The sequence below is a fragment of the Lissotriton helveticus genome, chromosome 1_2 (genome assembly GCF_964261635.1).
Source record: "Lissotriton helveticus chromosome 1_2, aLisHel1.1, whole genome shotgun sequence".
NCBI lineage: Eukaryota > Metazoa > Chordata > Amphibia > Caudata > Salamandridae > Lissotriton > Lissotriton helveticus.
In genome coordinates, this window is record NC_136058.1 from 249,929,861 (window position 1) to 249,956,510 (window position 26,650).

The 26,650-nt window shown below is 41.6% G+C and overlaps 1 protein-coding gene across 1 annotated transcript in view; it reads left to right on the forward strand.

Moving 5' to 3' along the window:
* Nucleotides 1–26,650, forward strand: part of LOC144800466 (vitamin D3 hydroxylase-associated protein-like) — a 504,232-nt gene that overhangs the window by 429,087 nt on the left and 48,495 nt on the right. The window contains exon 13 of the mRNA XM_078671682.1: nt 16,299–16,407. Within this exon, the coding sequence (XP_078527808.1) occupies nt 16,299–16,407 (109 nt within the window). The remainder of the gene's footprint in view (nt 1–16,298; nt 16,408–26,650) is intronic.

The following is a 26,650-nucleotide window of genomic DNA, read 5'->3' on the forward strand; positions in this document are numbered from 1 at the left end:
TATTGTACCTTATGTATGGTTTCTTTTTCACAGGAAGCCACTGAAGAGTCTGTAGATGCTTGTATACAGATTGAATCTAAGAGATATGTAACAATAGTTGAGCACCGTTGTTCTAAATGAGTTGCAATATTTTAGCAAGATGGAAGGGAGACCGATATACAAAGAATGACAGTCATCCAGATGAGACAACTGTCCCACAGTGCTCAATCAGAATAAGTCAACACAAGGGGATGATGGACGGAGCGCTGAAACTTTTCCGACACTCACCCACAGTCACAGATCTGGATTGAATCCATCATCGTTCTTTAGCTCACCTCGCCACCTCCATTTAGACACAGCTATATGCAAATTAGTCTTGACCCTGTGCCTCATGGGAACAGTCCAGACCGAACTGCCAAGCCATGTCTTCCCTGGACCGGAAACAAGCATCCTGGGACCAGTTTCGGGCTAATAGCTCTCGTCAGCCAGGCCAGCTTGAATCCAGTGGCAAAGTGAACAAGGGACCCACGTCTGGGAATACCCTGCCAACTTATGGGGAACAGAGCAAACACAAGGAGATGATGGACGGAGCACTGAAACTTTTCAGACACTCACCCCCAGTCACAGATCTGGGTTGAATCCATCATCAATGTTTAGCTCACTTCGCCACCCCAGTTCAGACACAGCCATATGCAAATCAGTCTTGACCCTGTGCCTCATGGAAACAGTCCAGACTGAACTGCCAAGCCATGTCTTCCCTTGACCATAAACAAGCATCCTGGGACCGGTTTTGGATTAACAGCCCTCAACAGCCAGGCTAGCTTGAATCCAGTGGCAAAGTGAGCAAGGGACCCACGTCTGGGAGGACCAGGCCTGGCAGTTCGGGCTGGACTGCACCTACTGGGTGCAGGGTCAAGACTGATTTGCATATGGCTGGGTTAAAACTGGAATGGGGTGAATGTATGACATTGTTCTGCATTCTGTCCATCAATTGTTGTTTTTCATCCATTAGAAGAAGTGGCAGGATTTTACACAGTAATCTCAAATAGAAACTAGAAACCCCTTTATTAAATATCGTTGAACATGTCAGTTTGCAAACGATTATTATGCTTTAATCCTTCACCAATGGTCAGACAGAGGAGGGGGCTCTGACAATGAGAACCTCCATGTTTTCCACATTCAACTTTAGGGAGTTAACAGAGATCCTGGAGGCCAGCTCAGCATACAGTGTGTAAAGTTCCCGGCCATGGACAGAAATTACGATCTGAATATTGTCAGCATAAAAAAATCAATTGTGAGCTCTGAAGAACCCTAACTAATACAGGGCGAGAGAGTGAGCAAAAAGTAACAAGTTGGATAGCCTGCATTCTTGACATTATGGAAGATGTATGCCTATTTAGTGATTTGCCCTGCATATATCTGCTATAAAATAATGGTAGGTGACACTGTGTCAAAGGCTGTACTGAAGTCTAACAAAGTTAAGGCAGCTTTCTGACCCTTGCCCAGCGTTGCTCATATTCGGCCATAGAATTTCAGAAAATGATAGTCGAGTAGACTCAGTGTTACCTAAAGGTCTAAAGCCCAACTGAGACGGATCAGGTGTCAATGTGGATCAATCTATTGAGACTATTAACCTCTTTTTATAAGGCTTTTGGTGGAAAAGGCAGTATTGATAAATGGGATTTGAATTGCTTAAAACTCCCACTGTTTTTTAAAGATGTATTAGAGCATGCTTCCAACTTGCTGGTACCTCTGCTGTAGATAACAACAGTTTGCAAATGTGGGGAAGAGTCATGCCTATTCATTAAATGTTAAATGTGTTATACGACGTGGGCAGGGATCTAAGAGTGACACAAATTTAGTTTTCAGGAGCAATTGTTCAGTCATTTCAGTAGATACTGATGAGAAATGAGTGAGAGAGTTAAAATCATTGTCACTATCTTGTTGAAAGTCAACAAAATTTGGTATTCATGGGTGTCTGTTGTGTTCATAATTCTCTGGTATCCAGAGATTGAGAAGGAAGTGGTGGATTGCTGTGGGACCTCAACTAGATGCTTCATATAGTGAAGCTTATTAACAGCATATATTTTTCTCTGACTCTACGTAAATCTAGTAACAGCCTATATTACTGCAGCCTGCTACAAAAAGGACTTATTTTTAACTGGAGGGACTCCTCAAAACAGCACTAGGTACAGCAGGATTCCATAGGAACAACTTGTGTCTGCCACAACTGACACACGGTCACCCTCTAATCATAACCTAAGGTACTGCAGGCTGCTACAGTGAAGACTTATATCTAACTTAAGAGACCTATACTAATGGTCTACCATATTGCAGCTTGAGTCAGGAATGACTGCCTGCAGCTTAACAAAACAAATGCCAATTTGGATTATGTGCTATTGACTGATTTCTATTTATTTAAATCTTGTGTCTTTGGCAGATGCAGACTTTTACAATGGTAATGAATGGGTCTGAGTGTGCAAATGCCAATTTGTCTGCCTTGAAATTTCAGTAACAAGCAAGACGTTTTGGTTTTAGCAGTAGATGTTGAAATGTAAATCACATTGACTTTGCCAACGTTTGTTTGAGAATTGTTTAAAGGATCTGTGTTGAATACAAACGTATTGTACTGCAGAACATCGAGCTAAGTGACATTATAAGGGGTGAGTATTACCCCCAGTTAAGGATACTAAGTCAGAAGCTCATGCATAAAGGCAACAAGTAGTCATCAAGAAGCTCATGCATAGATGCAACAAGTAGTCAGCCTTTTCCACAACATTGTGTTCAGGTTGCCTATTATCTCAGTACAGTCTCTGAATGATAGAATTCACATGCTTTCCAAACTGTGAGGTTGACTATTCTTTGCATGGTTCCAAATAAAGCTAATTTTATGGCACCAAAAATTGGATTCTGACTATTTTGAAGCAGAGAGTAGAAATAAGGATTCCAGTAAAAAGAATGTTTGCATTAGAGGTGTAAAAGAAGACACAAAACACTTATTTCAGAGGGGTACTACATATGACATCGTAAAGTCATTAGGAAGCTGAATGATGTTATTGATACTTGTAGAAAGGTAAAGGGGTGTCAGACAGGTACATCACGTGGCCTATAGTTTCTGTTTATACCAGCCAAATTAGTTTGTCTGGACTCTTGATATCTCCATAACACTTGCATTATCACTGGTGTCAGTTTCCTGCTCTAGCTTTTATTGAAAGGATGATCTAGTCACTATAACATCTTTGTGCCCAATCATGATTTAAATAGGAAGAGATATTGTGCTTTTGCAACACATTAGGAGTAGATTCAAGGAGCAAACAATGGGTACAAGGCTTTTCCTTTCCTGTGTAACATAACATGCTCATTTCAATCATACTTCTACATCAGATGGCAATCTGTGCGGCAGATGTGTGCTAGCATCTACGGGCAACACATGAATAATTTTACAAATGAGGTGGAAGAGAGACTGACTAGTCCAGGTCTGTTGGGGCAAGGAAGACAAACTCATAGCAGCTCCTGTAATTCTGGTCAGAGAGCTAACTGAACTGAATGACTGACATCATGTTGACCTGATGAGCAAAGTGCGTTATAATTTTTTATTTGAATTAACTCACTTATATGGTTTATGTTACAATTCAATCAATCAAGGAATTGTGAAGCACGCTACTCACCCGTGAGGGTCTCAAGGCGCTGGGGGGATGGAGGGTGCAGCTTCGGTCAGTCGAAGAGCCAGGTCCTGAGGGTCCTTCTGAAGATGTGCAGATTAGGAGCGCGTATGATGTTGATCAGGAGCTCATAACAGGTCTTTGCTGCGATGTAGGACAAGACTTTTCCACCAATTCTGGCTCTGAAAATGTGTGGGGTTTCGGAGAGTGTGAAGTCGGCTGATTGCAGGTTTCTCTTGGGTACGTGGAAGGAGATTCTTTCATTGAGATATTGGGATTCTGTGTTGTGGAGGCATTTGTAGTCGTGGGGGAGTATCTTGATGAGTACTCTCTTCTCAATGGGGAGCCAGTGGAGGACTTGTAGGTGTTGGATGATGCGCACATGTCGAGGGATGGCAAAGACGAGTCTGGCTGCAGTGTTCTGTATGGTCTGGAGCTTGTGGAGCAGCGATTTGTTGATCCCGGTGTAGAGGGCATTTCCGTATTACAGTCTGCTGGTTATTAGTGCGTGGGTGACAGTCTTTCTTGATTCGTGGGGATCTATCTGAAGATCTTGCGAAGGATGCAGAGGCATGTGGAGGCGGCGGCATTGATCTGTCGGGTTATGTGAGGGACGAGTAGAGTATGATGCTGAGTTTCCGGGCATGCTCCGTGGGGGTCGGGGGCTTCCGAGAGCTGTTGGCTACCAGGTGTTGTCCCATACAGAGGGGGAGGGTCCAAAGACGAGACCTTCTGTCTTGTACGAGTTAGGCTTCAGGCAGCTGCTGCTCATCCAGTCCACAAAGTCCTTCATTCCTTACTGGAAGATGAGTCTGGTGGTGAGGAGGTCCTTAGTGAGTGAGAGGATGAGCTGGGTGTCGTCGGCGTAGGATAGTTTGTTGAGTCCAATGTGTCTGACGATGACAGGATATGCCTATATCAGCCCATTACAAATGGTCTAATATTTCTGGAACAAAATGCTAAAATGTACAGATACATTACTTCAGAGATGCCTTTACTATTTTAGATGACAAAGTTCCTTCCGAACTAAGATGTCATGTTCCTCTTATCATCAGCTTGTCAAGTTTGTACTCGCTTTCAATTCACCAGCCATTCATGCTTTCCCTTTACTTTTTGATGGTACAACATTTTTTCTAGATTCCCCCATAGTTTCCTACCTATTCTATGCAACAGTGGCTGTCCTATGACGCCTACATAATATACAAAGAGAACTATCCATTGAACTTATGAAATTGATTGGAATGTTCTCTTTATATACGAAAATCCACTATTCAAATTACCTTGACTAGTTCTTCTTATCTCAGACTCTAAAGAAGAATTTCTTTTAACCAAAATGTATTTGTAATAAGTAACCAACTGATCTTGTGATGAATCTCATTCATGAATTTAGAAGGCATATTACTCAGTTTCTAGGGGAATACATGGTAGCCCTCAGTTTCTCAACTTAATATGTCACTACAATATAATATACCAGAGCATCCCCATGCCAGTTAACTTGCCTCTACATTGGTTTATTGTCCACACCCGAAAGTTACATGATGTCCATGCATGGATTCCCTTTTAACTCTGACTTGTATCCTAGCCAAAGTGTTCTACTGGTTCAAAGCTGTTGTTTTCTTTATTTATCCTTTTAGTTTGACCATAGGAAATGTTCTTGTAGAGGTGATGCCCTTGTAGAGGTGATCATAGCACTTTGTCTCATAACTCTAACACCCACTTGGGTACTTTTACTTTGAACTATGCATAGGGAAAATTACTACAGACCCTTTACATTTAGACATCTCTGACAACACTTTAAATGCCCTGATCCAGCTGTAAAGTCTTTAAAGAGGATGAACAAAGTGATTGAGGTCCAGTCCTCTACATGCCACACAATCAACCAGCATGCAGAACAGAACATTCTGAGGTCGATAGTAATGTTTCAAAAATGTAGTTTTTGTGATGCTTAATTTGGGGTTCCCTTGTTCTATATATCTCACTGCATGGACATCAACCCATCTGATCATCCTTGAATCTGACCACTTAGTTGTCAATGTCACCCATCCTACTGTCTGATGACAACATTGAAACAATAGATATTCCTTCCACTGCAAACGTGGCTGCCTATTTGCTTGATGTACCATGCTAACTGTTTTCATGGCCTTCCACACTGCGTTGATGCAGTCAAGAGGACTAAGCTATACCAGTCCTGCTAGATTGAAAAGTAGTTTTTAGTTGGAAAAATGGTCAAGGTCTGTGCTGGTAATAATACACAGATGTTTTTGGCCAAAATGGAACTCTTACTGTCATTTTTGAAATTACTATATTTGTGTACCGAGGAAACATCTATGCCCATCATGTTTTCAATTTGTATTTCAACAGCATTGTAGATTAGGCAAGGGTTGAAAGTTGGACAATTCCATATTTAAAATGACATGATCATTCTCATTTTTCCATGCACAGAAATCATCTGCATATTCTCTTTGATACCTTAACTGAATGGTGAAGAGGTAGAAATCACAAAGATCTCGACTCGAGCCAGCCTGCTCAGTTTCTGGTTTTTGGTTGCAGCATGTTGTGCTGAGGATGCTGACTGTTGAGAGCTAGGGAAATTAATATTGGTCAATCTTATGGTGGTCTTCCCACAAAGTATTTGCCTTACTCCTTCAAGTTTTTGTTGGCCTTAGGACTCTGTGCACTTTAGCACTGCTGACCAGTGCTAAAGTGTGTGCTCACTCCTTAAAACATGATATTGACTTATCCCAAAATGGTATATTTCATCTATTTATATGACCATAGTAAAGCTGCACTACATACACTTAGGGCCTGTAAATTAAATGGTACTAGTTGGCCTGCAGGTGTTTTTGTGCCACACACTTTGAAGCCTTGCAAACCTATCTCAGGCTTGCCACTGCAGCCTGTGGATGCAGTTTTAAACTGACATTTTGCCCTTTTGTGGATTCAGATCTGCCTTTTTAATACATATGTCACCCTTAGGGTAGGCCCCAAAATGTCCACAGGACATGGTGCGTTGTATTTGAAAAGTAGGACATGTAATATCCGATTACATATCCTGCTAGTGAAAAGCTCTCAAATTTGTTTTTCACTACTGCAAGGCCTGTTTCTCTCATAGGATAACATTGGAGTTACCTTATTACATGTAATACTCTGTAACTTCCAAATGAGAACAGGTAGCAGTTCATGTTTGGTGTTTTTAAAACTGAAATGAAAAATGTGCTTTTACAGTAGAGTCAGATTGTTGGTTACAATTTTGAAAAAGCCAGTTTTAAAAAGTGTGAAAAAGGGTATAAACTGGGTACTGCACTTGTATACAAAATATATGCTACCAAGTCAAGTAAGCAATGTTAACAAAAGTAGACTATTGGTGTGTGCACCGTCAGTGGAGGGTCTTCCTATACCTCCTGATTCTTGGAAAATGAGAAGGAACCCGAGGTTATGTCCTAGACATCGGATACAGTACATGAAAAATCTCTCAGATGAGAGTGTAAACAAAATGCAATCAATGAATTATCAAACATTCAAAAACCAATACTTTGCAAATAACGTTAAAACACGTATCCATTTTCACATGAGTCCATCTTATTAGAAGAATTGGAACCAGGTGTTAACCATAGGTCATCAATGTATTCATTGAGCAGATGAACAACACAAAGTTCTTGCGTGGGATGGTGACAGACATTCCATAGGTGTTAATCCCAATGCATTTCGGGCTTTGAACAATAGCCCTTCGTCAGGGGGGTTTATAGGCAAAAAAATCATCAATATTACTATACATACAGTATATAAGGCCATAATGCTATAACAATGACATAAACGGTCATCAGAGGAACCCTGAAAAAAAGTAACCAAGAATACATGTTTGTGCCAGCAACTGAGAATTAGCTGATATATGATAGAGACCGAAGGAGGTTACTAGACTAAATAAAAGTACGCTAAGTTCCTACCAATAATAAATAAGTCATGCGCTAAAAATGAAAAATTAAGTGCACCAATGCATCAAATCCAAAGCTGGTGAAAGTAGTTTGGGACGAATGTGTAGGTTAAAAGTTTTAGAAACAAGTGTGACAAACTACAAGTGACTGCATAGTGAAAGTATATAAAATCAAAACTCCGAGCAAAATGACAAAAAACGCATACTTCCAAGCAAAAAAGTGTTGTCACAATGTCCGTGGACTATGTTCTACGTACCAAAAGATTTCACGAAAATGAGTGCGAAATAAGGAGGCGTCTTTCCAACAAATGTGATGGTCGGAGACCGATGCTTACCGACACGATTTGATGAAGGTCCAAATCAGCGAATGCTTAAGGTCACCAAAAGCCTCTTGGTGCCAGTGAGTGAGCGAGCATGCAATGAAGTTAGTGATGCATGCACTAGATACATGACGTGACAAAATTGAACCGGATACAAATAGAAGTTTGTGTCCCGAAGTGAAAAACGATGTGGGCTGAATACAAAACTCTGCGTGTAAGTGGGAGACAGGAGCTATCAATATAGATAGCTTGTGAACAAAATGGTAAGTGCCAAAGGTACTCAAAGGAGAAGATAGAGAAAGAAACGGAGAGGGATAAAATAAGAAAAAACAGCAGAAGGTGGTGATAAGGTGGTGAAACGATGGTCATTGCATAAATTGTATGAAGGCAGTAAACAAAAAACGATTGGGGATCAGAAAAGCAGTGAGCTTACTTAAGGGAAAGTAAACATGACCAACATACAAAATTCAAAATACATGCTATTAATGAAGACAAAGATATGAAACATCTCTACCCAGATGCATGATGTTTCTGAAGGCCTGTCAAAACTTATGTCACATAAAATGTCAGGACAGAACTTAAGGAAAATAGCAATTGAAAAACAACAAACATAGAACATACTAACAATGGAATTACATCTGAAAGATCCAATGTTAGCAACACGTTTGAGTAAAAATATCTTAACAGGAAATACATAGTGTACTTTCAAGATGGATGGAGCCTGCAGGTACAAAGGTAAATTCATGACACAGTCAAATGAAAGTGTACAAGCAGATAAAAGACACAGTATTAGCGGCACATTTAAATGAAACTTCCTCATGAACTAATCCTCATACAATAAGGAAGAGCTAATTCAATACTCGGTCAAATGAACTGTGCTAATGTGAAAGAATGAACAATGCAATTGTAGGTAGACAAAGGACAGCATATGAACTAAATAAATGAAGAAGAGAATTGGCTAAGATAAAAAAATGAAAGGAACATTGGATAAGACAGAATGACATGAATATGATCAAAAAAACAAAGTGAATGTTAATGTGCTACAGAAAACATGACAAGTCTATCCTTTCATTGAGGCCTCTAGGTGTCATTGTATCAAGAAAAAGAATCCAATATGTCTCATGTTGTGGCAGTAATTTGGACATGTCTCTGTCCACCTGAGGTTTCACCACTACAGAATGGTGAATCTCAGTTGGGCAATGGAGTGATGATGATAAAGCTAATGAGCTGCCAGTGGTGAGTTTAAATTCTTGGTCTTACTCGGTTTTGTGTTCGGTAATGTGGGTACGTAAAGTTCTTTCTGTTTTGCCCACATAGTATAAACTTCATGGGCAACAAATAGCCTAAATGACATGATGACTATTACAATCGGCTGTAAATTGTAGTTTAATCAGTTTACCAGACAAGGAATGAGTGATATTGCTGTCCACCAGCGTATTATTGCAATTTGAACGACTATGACATGGGCCCATGCCTTTATGTTCAGATACTGAAGGTGAGACTGGTTTAGATAAAAGCTCTCTGAGGTTCTGCAACCTTTTGTAAGCAAGAATGGAAGGTTGCAAAAAAATGCCATGAAACTCAGGTTCTAATTGAAGTAAGTACCAACGTATCAGAATCAAATTTTTGATGACTGGAGAGGAAGTTGAAAAAGTTGACACAAAGACTTTTCTTTCAATAGATTCTTTAAGTCTTTTCTGCATTAAGTTGCCCCTTTGCAAACCTTGCACACAGTGTTCAACTTCATCTAATATTTCATTTGGGTAACCTTGCTACTTAAATCCTGCCTTGCATTCTTAAAGAACCACAGGAAGTTGAGAAGCATCTGATGTGATGCGTTTACCTCATTAAAATTGTGAATAGGGCAAGGGTTTCTAAAGAGACTAAGGATGGAAACTATAGTATTGTTCCGATCAGTTTGTTCCTTGAATAAAGAGGTCTTGATGCCTTTACCCTCAATGTCAATTATGACATTAAAGTATGATAAACAAAGTTGATCCATGTTAAAACTGAACTTAATGCGGGGGTGTTTGGTATTCAAGAGCTGTAAGTTTTCTCTAAGAGTGACTGAAGTGCCATGCCAAATAATAAGGATATCGTCTATGTATCTGCGATAAATTAATAGGTTGTCGCTCCAATCTTTGTCTGCTAGAATATGTCCGGACTCAAACTTCATCATAAAAATATTGGCATAGCTGGGGGCCCCAGAAAAATGCATTGAGGTGCCATTGGACTGAAGAAAATATTTGTCTTTCCATTTGAAGTAGCTGTGATACAATGAAAATTGGAGTAATTCAAGTTTAAAAAAATTGTTTACTTGTAAATCATCTCGTCGGAGAAGAGCCCATTCTACTGCCTTGATTCCCTCAGAGTGTGGAATACAATGCTACCACATCAATAGCGCACAGCCAGACTTCTGTCGAATCAGGTAGCATAATATTCTGTAGCAATTGTAGGAGATGACTAGTATCCTTTAGATATGTATTGCCTGCTTGTACAATGTTCTGAAGAAAAGAGTCCAAGTAGTGACCAAGAGGTTCATGAAGTGACCCACACCCTAAGACAATGGGCCTTAAAAAGTGGATCACTCAAACTCTTGTGAATTTTAGGGAACATGTACATTGAGGGACATTGTGGATATCGAGTAGACAAAAATCACTATCTTCATTGCATGCTCGCTAACTCACTGGCACCGAGAGGCTGTTGGTGACTTTCAGCATTCGCTGATTTGGACCATGATACATTGATTTAATTTTGTTTACACTCTAATCTGAGAGAATTTTCATGTAGTGCACTCGATGTCTAGGACATAGTCACAGGTTCTTTCTCACTTTTAGAAAGTGGGTATTTTCCAGCCTTAGCTATTTACTGCCCGCAGCTAGTCTCTGTGCCACATGAATGGGCGTATTTGGCAGCTGGTCTTTGTGTATTCCTCCTAGAAAGCTACAGACAGTAAAGAGCTTAAGTGTGCCTGGACGGGCCATCACTGGTAGGATGGGATGGTGCAGTTAGTCACATCCCCACTTACACCTGAATAGGATGTGTCCTATTTTTACATAAAGGATTGCATGCCCCCTGTAGTTAGTCTGGAGTCAGAGCGGGGGAGGTAGAAAATATGTGCACTTCAAAAGATGCACCAGATATACTGCTTGGACCTCAAACACCAACTCTTCATGACACTCCTGGACCTGTGGATAGTACAAAACAAGGACTGCTGTGCTGCTTTGTTGCCAGAGGTCTGCTGTGCTGTTTTGCTGTGAGAAGGACTGTCATTCTGCTGCCCTGAATCTGTGCTGCTATTATGTCTGCTACTCTGCTAGCTGAGAAGGAAGATTGCACCTGCACCTTTCATCCCAGTCTGAAGTGACTCCAAGGGTCAACCAGCTGAACTCCTTTTCTGAGCAACAGGGACATAGCAAGCTCCAGAGACTTCCTTCAAATGCCCAGCTAACCTGCTGCCTAGAACTGCAAATGAACCTGCACCGGACCTGCTTGAGCCCTGTTGGCCACTGCTGGAGTGAGTTGCCAACCCCCAAGTGGGGCCCCTTAGGGTCTGGACCCTTGGTGTGGCCTCAGTGGATCTCCCCTGAAGTTTCTTGGGCTCTTCATGAACACGAATGGGTCCATTGATGACAAAACCTTGCCAATCGCACCCACCACCAACGAAGTTCAGGTGAACCAACTCTTCGCTCCACAACATTGACCACTCACAGGGACTGTCAATGCGAAACACAAGCAAGGACCATCCACAATACTGATAGGAACTTCGTACCACAGGGACAACCATCCACAATGCCCACCCTACTTTAACGACAAGCTGCAATGCTCCCTCTACTCCTAGCAGACCCCCCTATTTTGAATGGAACTCTTTATGCTAGACTGTAAAGGTAACTCTTTCAGTGGGCTATCCTTCTCCCTGTATTAGGCCTACACTCCACCTGAACTTGTGACTTTTACCCGGTCTCCTACGACGAAATAACCGCAGTTGGTGCCTTGTGCTTTTTGGTGCTATTTTCACTTAAGCTGTATAATTGCACATCCTGGGCTCTACTAATTGTTTGTTTGTTGTTTCGGTGTTAAACTCTTTATTAGACATTACTCTACTTTTCCAAATAGGTGTGGGATTTTTCTTGTGATGTTTTTTCCCTTTATTACTGTATGAAGTGCCGCAAAAATACTTTACACATTGCCTCTAAGTTAAGCCTGACTGCTCTGTGCCAAGATACCAGAGGGTTAAGCACAGGTTAGTTTAGGGTTTGCTTGTGACTTCACTCTAACAAGGATTGTAGTTGCTGCTTGAGGAGGGGTTCACCCTCCTCAATTAATTTCCTACAGGTTCCAAGTGATGACTATGGAATAGAAGGTGAAGACAGTCATAAGTAACCAAAAGGAAAATGGTTAAAGAGGCAGTGCCTTGTAGGAACTATATGAAGGGAAGGTGCCACAGCAATATTGAGGGTTCTTCAAGCAACTAATATATTGCAGGTTGTGCCTGCTTCTGTGAAGTGCAAGGTAGACAGGAGGCTCCATGAGAATGCAGTCATGATATTACTTTACCCCTGTCCATAACGGGGAAATTCACCCTCTAGGAACCCAAGTCTCACTATGGTCTAGAAAGACACACTCTTAGTGCCTCAAATAATACCCATGGGTATGTGCACCTTAAACAGATGCTGGTACCTTGGCGAAGTTTTCACCCTCAACAGATGCTTCTGCTCCATCACAGCAAATTTCACCTTGTTATATTTTATGCTACAGTCTATGATTGCAGATGTGTTCATCTTGAGTACAAGTGTCCCGGGATAACCTAAATACATTGCTCCACTTTCTTTGGTCCTGGTAACTGAGGATGGTTGTTGCTAAATCCATGCTGTTCATGCAGGTTTGGATATTATCTATTTTTGCTGAATTATAGGCTAACTGAGCTGTCTGAAGGATTCCGATCGGTCTTCTCGCTCCATCCTTATCTCTCCTACAAATGGCAACCTCTGTTTCTCACTCTTCTCATAATCTCTTCCCAGTTTCCATACTAGGGACACTGTTGTAGAGCTGAACGGGTATTTGGGTGTGCTCATTTTTGTACAGATCTATAGAATAAATATTGAATGCTAACTTTGGCAAAAAAATCAATGCTGTTGTCCCAAAAGCCTTACGTAATTTAACTAGAGACAATTGAAACAAATTAAGAGTCTAATGAAAGGCCACAAAGGTGCGAAATGATAAATATGGCTAGTTCGAATAACTGGAGGTATTAGAGCATAGAAACAGCTGAGGTTTCTGTTCCATTAGATTTCTCAAGAATGATCAATGTATGCCTATTTGCTGTTTTTGCATTCTCGTATTTCCCTGCCCTGTTCGGCTTACTCGGAGTCATCTCAGCTCCTGCCACATGACAGAAGTAGACATTCCTGTTTCATGTTTGATTTGTATATACAAATGTCAACATAATAGCCTCAGTATTATGTGGAAAATCTCCAGATAGGGATGAAAAACAATTCTGACTGCAGCATGTTGTACTATCTGCAATTTGTTCAGTGATTATTTTGGCAGACCCACATAAGCAGAATTTCCGTACTCCCCCCTTGCGGACATAAGTTGAGTCCTATGTTGGAGCTTAAAAATGTATTTTATCCTTTGAAACACCCTCAATTGAAAGAGGTAAATCTTTACTGTTTTTTGTTTTCCATGAAAAGGACCAAATCAATGATTACTGTAGCTTTTTTAAGCTTTTGGGGGCAGATTTACAACTTCTGGCGCATCCCTGAAATCAGCAGGGATGCGCCAAGAAAGATGCGTCATGCAAAACTACCCGTGGGCCACCATGGATGTGCCGCATTTACAATGCGGCGCGCCATGGCACACGGAGAGGCAGATGCGTAATGTATCTGCCGGCGTAAGGTTGGCGCACTGCGAGAGTCATGTTGCGGGCACGACACAACTCCAGCACTGTTCCAACCCGGCCTATCTCCAACATGGTGTGTCACACCTTACGCCTGCTTCAAGCCTGCTCCGACAGAACGCCCACACTGCGACGGAATGCCCTCATGAAACCTGACACAGGTTTCATGTGGCGCAGTTCTTTACAATGTGACGCATCTGCCTAGATGCGTCACGTTGTAAATAAGTCGCAACGTGGTGCATGGTTTACGCTGCCGCGGCGCCACAAAAGTGACCCGTAAAAGTGTTGTAAGGGTCTTATAAATCTGCCCCACGAACTGTTGCAGATTTTTGCCTCAGTGATGAATCCAGTAATATAATTGCATGCTGATGTCTGTTGATAGTGAAAGGGATGTTCTGTTTTTCTCTCCCTTTCACATTCTTTACAATGTAATCTATAGACAAAACGATAACAGTTAGTTGAGTCTCCGGATATACCATTAACTGGGTCAAGTCGGTGGTGTACATATTACATGGACCGCCCCCGCGACTCCCCAAAGGCTGCAAGGTTCAAATAGTCACAGACAGCTTTAAGTACCTTGGCATACATGTAACATCGGATCGCGACACATTTTTAACACTTAACTTACACGCCCCTCTGCAAAAACTGAAGCGCAATATTAAGCACTGGGAAGCACTACCACTCACCATACTAGGTAGAGCTGCTCTCTTTAAAATGATGTCCCTGACCAGATTTCTTTATGACCTACACCATACGCAATATTTAGTCCCTGTCTCAAATTTTAGAGCAGTGAATTTGGATGTTGTAGCTCTCCTATGGGATAGCAAACCGGCAAGAATAGCAGCGAATAAATTGGTGCAGAGTTGGTATGACGGCGGGATAGCCCTGCCTGATATCAAAGTGTACTACTGGGCTTCACATCTCAGGGTCATCAATCAATGGCTTCACGTGCCAGACACAGACCTGGCCTACCACCTTGACAGAATGACTCTAGGGAAAGGAGGTGTCAATAGAGCGCTTTACAATAACCAGAAAGTCTGTGACCTTATGGGCCCAGCGTCGCACACTATCCGCGTATGGCACACGGTAAATAGACATCTGGGTTGGTCAGGCAGACTTACACAACACACAACCTTGTGGAATACAAGTAAACTGGGAACACTGGGCAACAGCAAAGGATTTCAAAAATGGGATCTGATCGGAATCTTCCGGGTTGATGACCTCTGGCATAGTCATCAATTTCACCTATTTAAAGGAGCATTACACAACGGCTCCAAGCGAACAGTTCAGATATATGCAAATTAAACATGTGATAGAAGCACCCCTCCCCACATCTGAGAAGCTCCCGGAAATCGTCCCCTCTAGAGGACCCACTACTTACTGACTACCTGCACAAACACGCGTCCTCACTAACATATAAAAAAATCATTAACAACCGAGCAGATCCACTTGACCGGCTCAGGGAACTTTGGCAGTCAGTGGTGGGAGACATGGATGATCCCGACTGGCGAGAGGCGTTGGCATCACTGAAGGAGGTGGCAATCTCCTCCAGACTGCGATTGGTGCAATTTAAAATACTACACAGGACCTCCTACTCATGGACGGTATTACACACAATTTGAAGGGATCCTGACCCAGGTTGCCTACACTTCTGTGGGGACATGGGTACCTATTATCACACCGTATGGGACTGCAAAACAGTTACATCATACTAGCAGGCAGTGATAAGAACTATCGCAGAAGTCTCGCTTGAGCCTAAATGTTGCCTTTTAACGTCTGGGTCCAACAGACCTTAATCATGCCGAACGCCAGTGGGCAACGACTGGCATGATAATAGCTAAACGGAACATAGTGCAAAAGTCGGGAGTGGGGATCGTACCAACGTTACTGATTGGTGTAAAGATATGGGTATGGTTATAGTAGAGGAGAAGGCCCCATTTATCAATAGGAAATGCCCCAAAAAATGGGGAAGAGTGTGGGGAAAGTGGAATGTATATAGGGGGAACATCTGCATGCCCCCAGAAGAAGATAGCGACATGTAATGTTGTTAAAGTCATATGTGGACCAATGTAGAAACGTATATCAAGTGACTGTAAAGAAGTAGCACTAAGATTGTAAATTTATACAAGCAGATCATTGCTGTTTTAATAAAAAAACTTTAATAAAAAAGAAAAAGAAAATTGGGAACTTCAGGGAAGTGAAAAAAAAATAACAGTTGTTACATTATTATCTTTTTGTTAAGTGAATTAAATGAACAACTCATGCCCTTTCTCTCTTTCCTTCTTTCTCTCTGACCTTCCTTTCTATCTTTCTCTCTGACCTTCCTTTCTTTCTTTCTTTCTTTCTTTCTTTCTTTCTTTCTCCCCAAATCACTGTGTGGCTGTTGGCCAATGCTCACATTTCTTAATTATATGTTAATAGGGCATGTTCTAAAAAAAGTGTACTATGAAAATCTCAAAAACACTGTTTAATTTTACAATAATTAATTTGTTATCCACCCCTCTTAGATATACCGTGAGGAGTTTGCTAATGAATGGAAATCCTTAAAGCTGGACGTTCTACTGTGCCCAGCCATGGGCCCTGCCGTGAACATTGGCTTGCTGGGAAAAATGACTGGTAGCTATAAAGACATCTAATTTCTTATGTATTTAGTGGCTAGCTTTTTGTTTATTAGGAAAAACGGGGTCCATTCGAGGGAACGTCAGTGATAGCTTTGTTTGAATACATCGTTTATGTATAGTAACATTCCACTCAATTTCCTCCTTTAATCCCCAGCTCCAAGAATGCCCCTATCTTAATGCTATTCATCTCTTTCCATATCACATATGACATTGAATACTTCACGCAGGACATACCCCACATACTATAGCATGTACTTTTGATCGTATATAGGCAACCATATTATTTCACAATCTTAGAATAACTTTGGAATCATTTGTAATACTCTCAATTATCGTCTTCTATTGAAATTTCTCGTGAGTCCCAATTCTCTTATGATGCTTTTATTCTCTTTCTTGATTGTTCCTCACAGCATTTTGTGATCATCTGAAAAGTCTTATTAAAAAATCACCCCAGTTTAGATGAAAACTGTTTAGGATTCCAGACATCTGTTGATGGTAACAATAGTTCTCAATTTTCCCAATCACTGGTTTTGTAAAAATATACAAACCTTTACATTTACTGTTGGTCATTTTGATATTAACCCACAGACATATCTTCCTTTCCTAAATAAAACTTTGCACTAGCCATTTGTATCATTTGTATTTTAAACTCTGTCACACCGTTATTCATCCTTCTTGCCTTTACCAAAAACCACAAACTTGAGTTTATTTCCTCATAGGGATCCACAAAGGATTATCTATGTAGTGGTATGTGGTGTTAACCTGTAAGCTATCCTTTTAGTTATCACTTTAAGCCAGCCATTCCATGGAGTTATCCCATTTTCACAAATTCCTTTGTTATTCTGTGAGAGCACTGACTCATATCATGAGACTCAGTGTGCATACAGAAGGATGTGTCTGTACTCAGTTATAAATATTTCTCTGTTACTGCTGATGTGTGTTGGATACCATTATGAGTAAAGATAATAATGGGAGATTCATCTATCTTAAATGTTTTCTCCATGAATCAAACTATAATATTCGCCTTCACCTCCATCCCCTTAGAAAATACATACCATCAAATACTGAAATATTACAGGACTGTCCCTATAAAAAATTACCATTTTTTGTGCTGTGTACCCCCATATTTTTATATTGACCATTTTTGCTGCAGTGCACGTTATACCTGTTAATCACTGTAAAGTGACAGGGCTCTCTCTTTCAACACATTGAAATTGGCAAACCACTGATTGCCGTATTTAGCTGACATATAGATCCCTAGTATATTGTATAAAGTATACCCAGGGCTTGTTAGTTAATTGTCACCTGAGTACCACTATACCCATTGTGCCATCTACTACAGTGATAGTGCACACATGACTAGAGGCCTACAATTTATAGCCTGGCTGTTATAGTTTTAAAGTGCAAATTCAGACTGTTAAAACAACAGCATTGACAGGTTAAAGCTTCCTTTTAAATATTTATAAGCCACCTCTAAGTAGGCCTTGTTGCCTATAAGGCAGAGTGCATGATATTTAAAAGTAAAACATGTAAAAGTTTCATGTTAAACATGTATTGTCAGTATAAAAATCCAAAGCGATTTTCACTGTAGCAAGCTTAGATATTCTATAAGAAAGCCCATGTGAATGCATACATTAAAAATAAAAATTGTTTGGAACCACATAAAAAAGTAAATTATGGAACTTTAAATAATGTTTATAACAAATCCAATTAATTGGTAACATTGGATTTGTATGAAAAATAAATAAGGTACTTTGAAAAAAAGGGAAATATCAGTTACATTGTGGTGTTTACACCGCAATACCTTTACAATGAAAGTCATTACAATGGTATAGGTATAAACTTAGACCAAAAGTCTACCTTTAGTAGTAGTAAAGTTAGACTTTTGGTCTAAGTTAGACTTCAGGTCTAAACTTAGAGCAAAAGTCTAACTTTAGTAGTAGTAAAGTTAGACTTTAGGTCTTAACTTAGACTTTTGGTCTAAGTTTACCTTTGTGAATCAAGCCCCCAGTCCCTATGCACAAAGGTCCTATATTCCTGAGAGCATAGCGTAATTGAACAAGGAAGGGGAGAAAGAACACATACTATGTGGAGGCGTGAGGGAGTATGAGGCAGAATGGTACAAGGAACCCGGGGGCATATTACCAACCAATAGAGATAATTTTTGTCTCTAACTTATTTAGAGACAAAAATTATCGCCGCAAATCGGCGATTTTTATCGCAGATAAACCTTGCTATTAGCAAGGTTTATCGCAAATGCGATAAAAAACGGCCGCAATGCATGAATATCGCTGAAAAGTCAGCGATATTCATGCATTATCGAGCAAATGCTCTTAGCCATGTTATCCACCTCCCATTGGATAACATGGCTAAGAACTGCTCCTGGGCAAGTGTTAGCTTTTGGAGATATTCGCGCTTAGCGCGAATATCTCCAAAAGTTGGTAATAGGAGATAGCGATGTTAGCGACTGTTTTCAGTCGCTAACATCTTGGCATGCCCGCTTTGCATGTCATTAGTGATAAATATCACTGACATGCAAAGCGGGGCCCAAGATGGTCACTATCTCCTATTAGCTGTCGCTAACTGGAGTTAGCGACAGCTTGGTAATAGGGAGATAATTTTATCTCCGCTTTCTTGGCTTTTAAAGCCAAAAAAGCGGAGATAAAGCCCCTTGATAATATGCCCCCCAGTCTCCCACCAATTACGGGGCCTTTAGAAGCCCCCATGAAAGAAAAAAGCAGAAAAATTGGAGCAGGGAAAGAAAACTGCAGTAAGGATTACCGGGAGCCTCGGGGCGCGCAACCATCTATTTGTAATATATTATTCCCCCCTCTCCCTCCCGGAAGCCAGAGATATGCTTCAAGATGACAAACAAGATCAAATAGAAAATATCAGTCAAACTGGCGAGGAGGCGGGGAGGGAATTCAACTCCAACAAACCAAGGGGTAGAGTCAGAGAACTTGGTATAAAGGATTGCCCCTGGGTACTACACAATGAAGTTACCATTTTGGAGGCACTCTGGCTATTTCCAGCATTAGCTTGCTAGTGAAACTGCAAGTGATAAACAATCTGTAGTTATGGTTATGGGAAAAAAAGATGGTTGCGAGGAAGAGCATGTGATAATTGAGAAAAAATCCTGGATGGCTAAGAAAGAGGAACATAAATAAAACCCATTGAGGGGGAGTGCCAGTCCCCCAATTCAATGGAAAAAATGTACTCCTTAGCGGAGGAATCAGACATATCTGATGCAAGTATGTCAGCTACAAATGAGAGAGTGGCCTCTCAATCAAGCAGTAGCAGTCTGCAGGAAAAGGCGTCTGACTCCAGAAAACAGAAACAATCATCAGTGAAAAGGGGTAGGAAGAAGACTCCAGGGGAAGGTGAAGCATATGAGAAAGAGACCTCAGAGGAATTTGGTTGGGATTACTAGGCTAAGCAATTGCTGCCCCCAGGATTTGAGGTTAAAGATAAAGAGCTGATATGAAAGGGCCTCGGAGGGTGAATCGGAGCTGTTAAGTAATGGGCATCCAGCTGTGCCATCACTGTCTGCAATCTTTGAAACTGTTCCCAAGAAGACGTAAAGAATGATAACCAACAGGCTTGATTAGCTGCAAAAAAGCTTCAAGGATCCATGCAGAAAATTGGTAAAATTAACTACAATATTTCTAAGAGGCTATGTATGGTGGAGACCCAGACAGAAGCCTTGGAAAAAGATGTGGCAATGTTGAAGACCCAGACAACATCACAGGAGGGGTTACAGACATGTAATGTGGAAGCTCAAGGACTATGAAAATCGACAGCCCCGTGATAACTTAAGGCTAATAGGGGTCCCTGAGAATAGTGAAGGTAGAAATGTAAGGAAGTATCTAATAAACATGTTGAAAGGCTCCCTCCTTGAACTATCCTCCTGGGACTGGGACAAAGAGGTTCAACACACTCATCTGTTCCCCCTGAAGCTCTCAAGACAAACATTCAGTGAGCTGGCTAGACCCCATGCAATATTGGTTTATTTTTGGAATGTTGTTTTACGTCAAGTGGTTTATGATCTAGCACAACCCAATGCCAAAAGAAACTTTGGGGGTATTTAACTTTTTCGAAAACGGACATTGCACATGCTACTGTAGAGCGGAGATGGCATCTCAGGCAACTTATTACCTTCTTTCAAGGAGTATGCTTGGTGGTGTTCTTACAGAATCGAGTCTGGCTGAAAGTAGTGTTTGGGGCCAGAATCATAGTTTTACCTCAGAAATCCAGGCCCCAAGGTTTTTGGATGATATTTTAGCTGGGGGGGGGGGGGGGTAGGGGGGAGAGGGTCCAGCAGTAAAAAATAAGAATGAATGAGGCGGAATATACAGTAGAATGTGTTATCTGCAATGGGTTCACTGGCTGAGTTTACTGAGTAGGTGGTGTGGAGGGGAGACAGGTGGAGGCTTGGGGTAGAGTGGCTACAGATGCGCTCATCTGGTGATAAGGCTAAATTCTTGACCTTCGTGCCAGTCAAGGCAGGTGATGTGCTAAAACTTTTGTTGGCCACCAAATCAGGCTCACCCCATGATCCTTGCCCGACTTCAACCGCAAAGCTGGCAGCGGCTCCTATTGCGGACTATTTGGCTTGCATTTTTAATCTAATGTTTGAGAAGGGGGACTTCCCTAAACTTTGGAAGCGGGCCTCAATCTGCCCACTTCTCAAAAAGCCCTCCCTTGATATTGCGGATCCTAACAGCTATAGGCCAATATCCAGGCTGCCACTGCCGGCTAAGCTGATTGAGAAAATCATGAACTCCCAGCTCTGTTCTTTCCTGCGTAACTCGAAGGGCCTAGACCCAGCACAACATGGGTTTAGGGAGGGTCACAGCACCAAGACCGCTCTTATTAAATCTATAGAGGAGGTCCGGAAGGTGCTTGATGAAGGGGGCCAGGCAGTGCTGATCCTTTTGGACCTGTCTGCGGCCTTCGATACGGTCCACCATGCTTTGCTGGTGGATCGGTTGGAGGGCTGCGGGGTCCAGGGTCAAGCACTTAACATCTTGAAAGCCTTTTTAACAGACCGGGTACAAGTGGTGGCGATGGGGGAGTTCGAATCAAGACCTTTCGAACTCCCAGTGGGGGTCCCTCAGGGTTCCTCCCTAAGCCCCTCTTTATTCAATATCTATGTATCCTCTCTTGCCCCAGTGATCAGATCCTTCTGGTTTGAGTTAACATCTTACGCAGACGACACCCAGATTGTGGTCTCGGTGATCCCGGGGACAGAGGTGGGTGTGGCAGTCAGGTTTCAGGACTGCATGTCAGCAGTTAGTTCCTGGATGGCAAAAAGCTGTTTAAAATTGAACTCCTCCAAGACTGGGGTGCTCATCTTTGGGTCAAACACCAGTCTTTGGAGCCCTAACTGGTGGCCCATTGACATGGGACCTCCGCCCTGCCCGATTTTGAAGGTGAAGAATCTTGGTGTCCTTATTGACAACCAACTCTCCTTCAAACCCCAAGTCAAGGCGTTGAGTTCCTCTATACATTGGACCCTGAGAATTATTAGGAAGGTTCTCCCCTTCCTACCGGAGGGAAGTAGAAAGACGGTGGTGACAGCTCTTATCCTTTCACGCATCGACTACTGTACCAGTCTTTTCCTCGAGGCACAACAGGGGGTGCTCAATAAACTTCAGGTCCTACAAAATGCGGCCGCCCGCCTTATTGGGGGACTGCCCAAGTTTTCCTCAGTTACCAAGGAGTTGCACTGGCTCCCGGTGCGGAAGCGGATTCTGTTCAATGCCCTCTGCATTGTCTTTAAGGCACTACATGGTCTTGGCCCTCGATTCCTTCAGGATCATTTTCAATGGTACAGACTAGGAAGACAACTTAGGTCGGCCAGTCTAGGGCTGGTCAAAACGGCCCTGATCAGGAAGGCACGTTGGGGCGGAAGGAGTTTTGTTAGGGGAGCAGCATTGGCGTGGAACTCCCTCCCTCTTTCCCTTAAACAGAACGAGAATCTGTTGGCATTCAGAAAAGATCTGAAAACACGGCTCTTTTCCCTCTAGTACCCGAAAATTCATCCCCAGGAAGTATCACTTCAGCACCAGGACACCGATTGGTATTAGCGCGCTTTATAAGTGTTATAATAAATAAATAAATATAATAAGAAGAAGAAATTGTAAAATTAAGCTTTTTCTCATCTATTTGGAAATGAATTGGGGGCTCCATATTTTGGGTGGATTTGAATATCTGTGTTTTAGGATGTGGGATAACATAGCAATCATCAATGGGTAAACTCTGAGTGGCTACCATTCCTATTTTTGGATTAAATGATGTAAAAAAAGGCAGACTGTCTCAACTGCGCTACAAATGCTTGCCACAAATATTATATGCCTGCAAGAAACACACGATTATGGAACACAACAGCATTTATTGACATCTTTCGGGTATTGGTTAGTCGGTATAACAACGCAAGTCGCAGGGGTGCTTGGTGTAGCTATTTTGGCCCGGGGAAGCGGGGTTCCATTTATTCGGACACAATCTGATAAGTTTGGCCGTTGGGTTATCACATAATGTGAGCTGAGTTCAGAAGGAAAATTGACATTATGCACACTGTAAGGGGGTAATTGTGATGTAATCTCCAAGGTACTCGCTTTATGGCCCCTCCCTAAAATTTTATGTGTAGACTGTACTATTAATCTGCCAAGTGATTGGTCTATGGAGGAGGAGTGGGGTTACTCTGGTAGGAAACCAAAGGTGTTCTAGGCAATGAAGGGGTTGTGTCAAGCTCATGGTCTGGTGGACTGCTAGCATTCTCTGAAACCTCTGGATCCTGGGTTTATGTTCTTTTAAAATCCCCATATGTCACATGCTAGATTATATTATGTTTGTATCGAATGCACTATTTTCAGGTTGTTGTATAGAAAAATTACCCCGGGTTTTATCAGATCATAATTAACTCATTTTAGAACTAGAAATGACCAATTTTTGTATTAAACCAAGACTAAGAACGTTATTAGCGAATGAAGACTATTGTGTAAATATTAGGGAATGGATCCCCTTATTGTTCGGTGATAATTTAGGAAGTACCTCAATCGAGATGGTCTGGGACACCAAGAAGGCAGGTATTAGGGGGGAAACACTGAGATTCTCGCTGAATTATAATACATGTTCCAGACAAATAATTAAGAACTTACAGGACAATCTTGCTGCAGCTGATGAGGGTCTGGTAATGGTTGTACAAGGAAGAGGGAATGTGGAGGTAAATAAACGGCGGGTGGCTGTTGCCAATTGTGCCATTGCTGAAGTCCTGGTGAATAAAGCTATGGACAAGGTAACAACTCAGAGGGAAGTATAAAATGAACTTAATGGTCAGATTGGCCATCATTTAGCAATCCGGACAAGGCAACAAATAATGCCCAACCTAATCCGGGAAATCAAAGATCCTGTTCTAGGTCGAACTACGGACCGAGAGTTGATTAGGGAAGCGTTCAAGCAGTACTATCAAACACGCTATATGGAAGCAAGTGGGATAGAGCAGTGCCATATTAGGGATTGTCTTGACTCAGCCCCATAAAGTTACTACTGAAGGGCATGAAGAATTAAAAATTCCCCCCCAATGGGTAGAGATTTTATTGTCCATAAATAGTTTGGCAATGTGGCAACCCGCCGGGACAGTATGTATCGCAACGGAATTTTACCATGTATTTTACACTCAATTAAAAGAGATTATGAGTAAATTATTCATACATATTTTTAGTTGCGAGAGACCCCGCACTCATGGTCTTCAGCCAAACTAGTGTTTTTAAAAATTTAAAAAATCCTCTCTTGATCTGGGCTCGATAACATTAATAAATGGTGAATCTAACATTCATTCAAAAGTCCTGACAATGCAACTAGAACCTATAATTCATAGGACTATTTCACTGCAGCAGCATCAGTTCATCCCTGGTAGATCTACAACCAATCATATTCGGAGAGTTCTATCATTGATTGGTATTACCAACTCAATCAATCAATCAATCAATCATGCCATTTGTATAGCGCACTACTCACCCGGGAGGGTCTCAAGGCGCTTGGGGGGAGGGGTGTGCTACTGCTTGAACAGCCAGGTCTTGAGTTGTTTCCTGAAGGCGAGATGGTCCTGGGTCAGCCGAAGGTGGATGGGGAGGGAGTTCCAAGTCTTGGCAGCCAGGTAAGAGAAGGATCTTCCTCCGGCGGTGGCTCTTCGGATGCGTGGTACGACTGCGAGGGCGAGGCTGGTGGACCGTAGCTGGCGGGTGGGCGTGTAGAAGGTCAGGCGGTCGTTGAGGTACTTGGGGCCCAGGTCGTGGAGAGACTTGTGTGCGTGGGTGAGGAGCCGGAACGTGATCCTCTTATCGACGGGGAGCCAGTGCAGGTTCCTCAGCACCCAACAGGGGATCCTATGGCTCTTATTCTACTGGACACAGAGAAAGCCTTTGATAGGGTCTTGTGGCAGTATCTAGGGAATGCAAATTTCAAGAGCTGGACTTGGAGAGGGTTTTATTCAGGCTGCTAAAATGCTATATGTTGTACCAACAGCCAGGGTTCTGGTGAATGGTATACTATCAGAAAGATTTTTAATCTCACACGGAACTAGGCTAGGTTGCCCTTGCTCCCCTCCGCTATTTGTGATTTCTATTGATCCTTTCATCCATAGATTGTAATGCAATGATCAAATACCTGCAATATGGTTGCAAAATTGGGCAACTAAGACTCTTGCCTAAGCGGATGATATTTTCCTTGTTACACCGGATTCAATCTCCGCTATTAAGGCAATTGAAGAAGAAGCCAGACACATTGGGTATGTCTCTGGCTATGCCCTGAATGAAGATAAGACCCAGATCGTTATTTATGAAAAAATCAAGATGTCAGATAGCCTGGCTGTGGAGAAAGCAATATACCTGGGTGTTAGCCTATTGGCTTGTCTAAATAATGTAATCAGGGATAATTTGGAACCCTTGTTGGGTAAACCCAAAGAAGATCTTGCCGGGTTAAACAATTTACATCTATTCATTGGTGGTAGGCATAGCAAAATTAAGATTCCTTTCACCCTAAAATGTTATATTTCTTTTGGGCTATCTCTCTAGAGCTTTCTCCACAATGGTTAAAATATTGGAAAACTTATTTTCTCAGATCATCTGAGCATATTGTAGAACTAGTCAACCCTTTAAGTTTCTCTGCTTACCTAAGGAACGAAGGAGACGGGCTTCACCAAACCTGAAACTATAATATTGGGCTACAACATTGATATATAGTTGAGAGTTGCTATGTGAGAACAATGATAGGACAGGAACTCCAGTGGTACCTTCATCATTCGAGCTCATGATGGGGAAAGGGGCTTGGGGATGTCTTTGGCTACAACTGAAAGACAGCTATTATAAAAATGTGCGTTTCAAGACTCTTCAGAGTGTAGATAAGGTGTGGAGTGCAACACACACAGATTTAGGAATAGGCAGATTATCTTTTTATACACCTCTATCTAATAATTTTAATCTGCCAGAGTTGTTTAGAGACTCCCATATGAAAAAAAGGATTATTGACGGGATTGATCAGGTGGGCTGTTTCTTTTTCCCTTCTGGGTTATGCTCTTTTTATGAGATGAAAAATGAATTTAATCTTGATCGCAAGGACTTTTTAAAAATTTTGCAAGCAAAAGATTTTATCTTGTGGCATGGGGGTGGACGGGTTCAGATTAAGGTAATAGAAGCCATTTTGAAAGGAAGAGCAAACTCAATTGCTGCAATCTATGACCTTTCTAATTCTGTTATGCCTGATGATATTTTTAAACACTCCCATAAATAGCAAATAAAGGTAGGGATGGATATCTGAAAACACATTTATCTGTGCGTGTGACTTGGCACAATCCATTTAAATGTCATCGCATTGACAGGCACAGTTTTATAAGACTTGTCTTTCCTTATCTTAAACGCAGCATAAGATAGCTAAATGAGGGGTGGGGATAGGCACATTCTGCCCATAATGTGCCTTAATATAATGCAGATATTATATTGGGAAAAAGAGAACTAGCACTGGGCAGAGGTGCTGCTTATATCTATGTGCTGCAGTTGTGTCACAATTACATATTCAATTAATAATAAACCACGCATCTTTATTATCAAAAAATAAATCTTTTTTATTTTTTTATTTTTATTATATTTTACTTTTATCAAAAAGATTTTTTTCACCTGATTAACAATTGATAATCATACCGATATTTAAAAACTTTATGTATGCAGAAACAGTCAAGTATC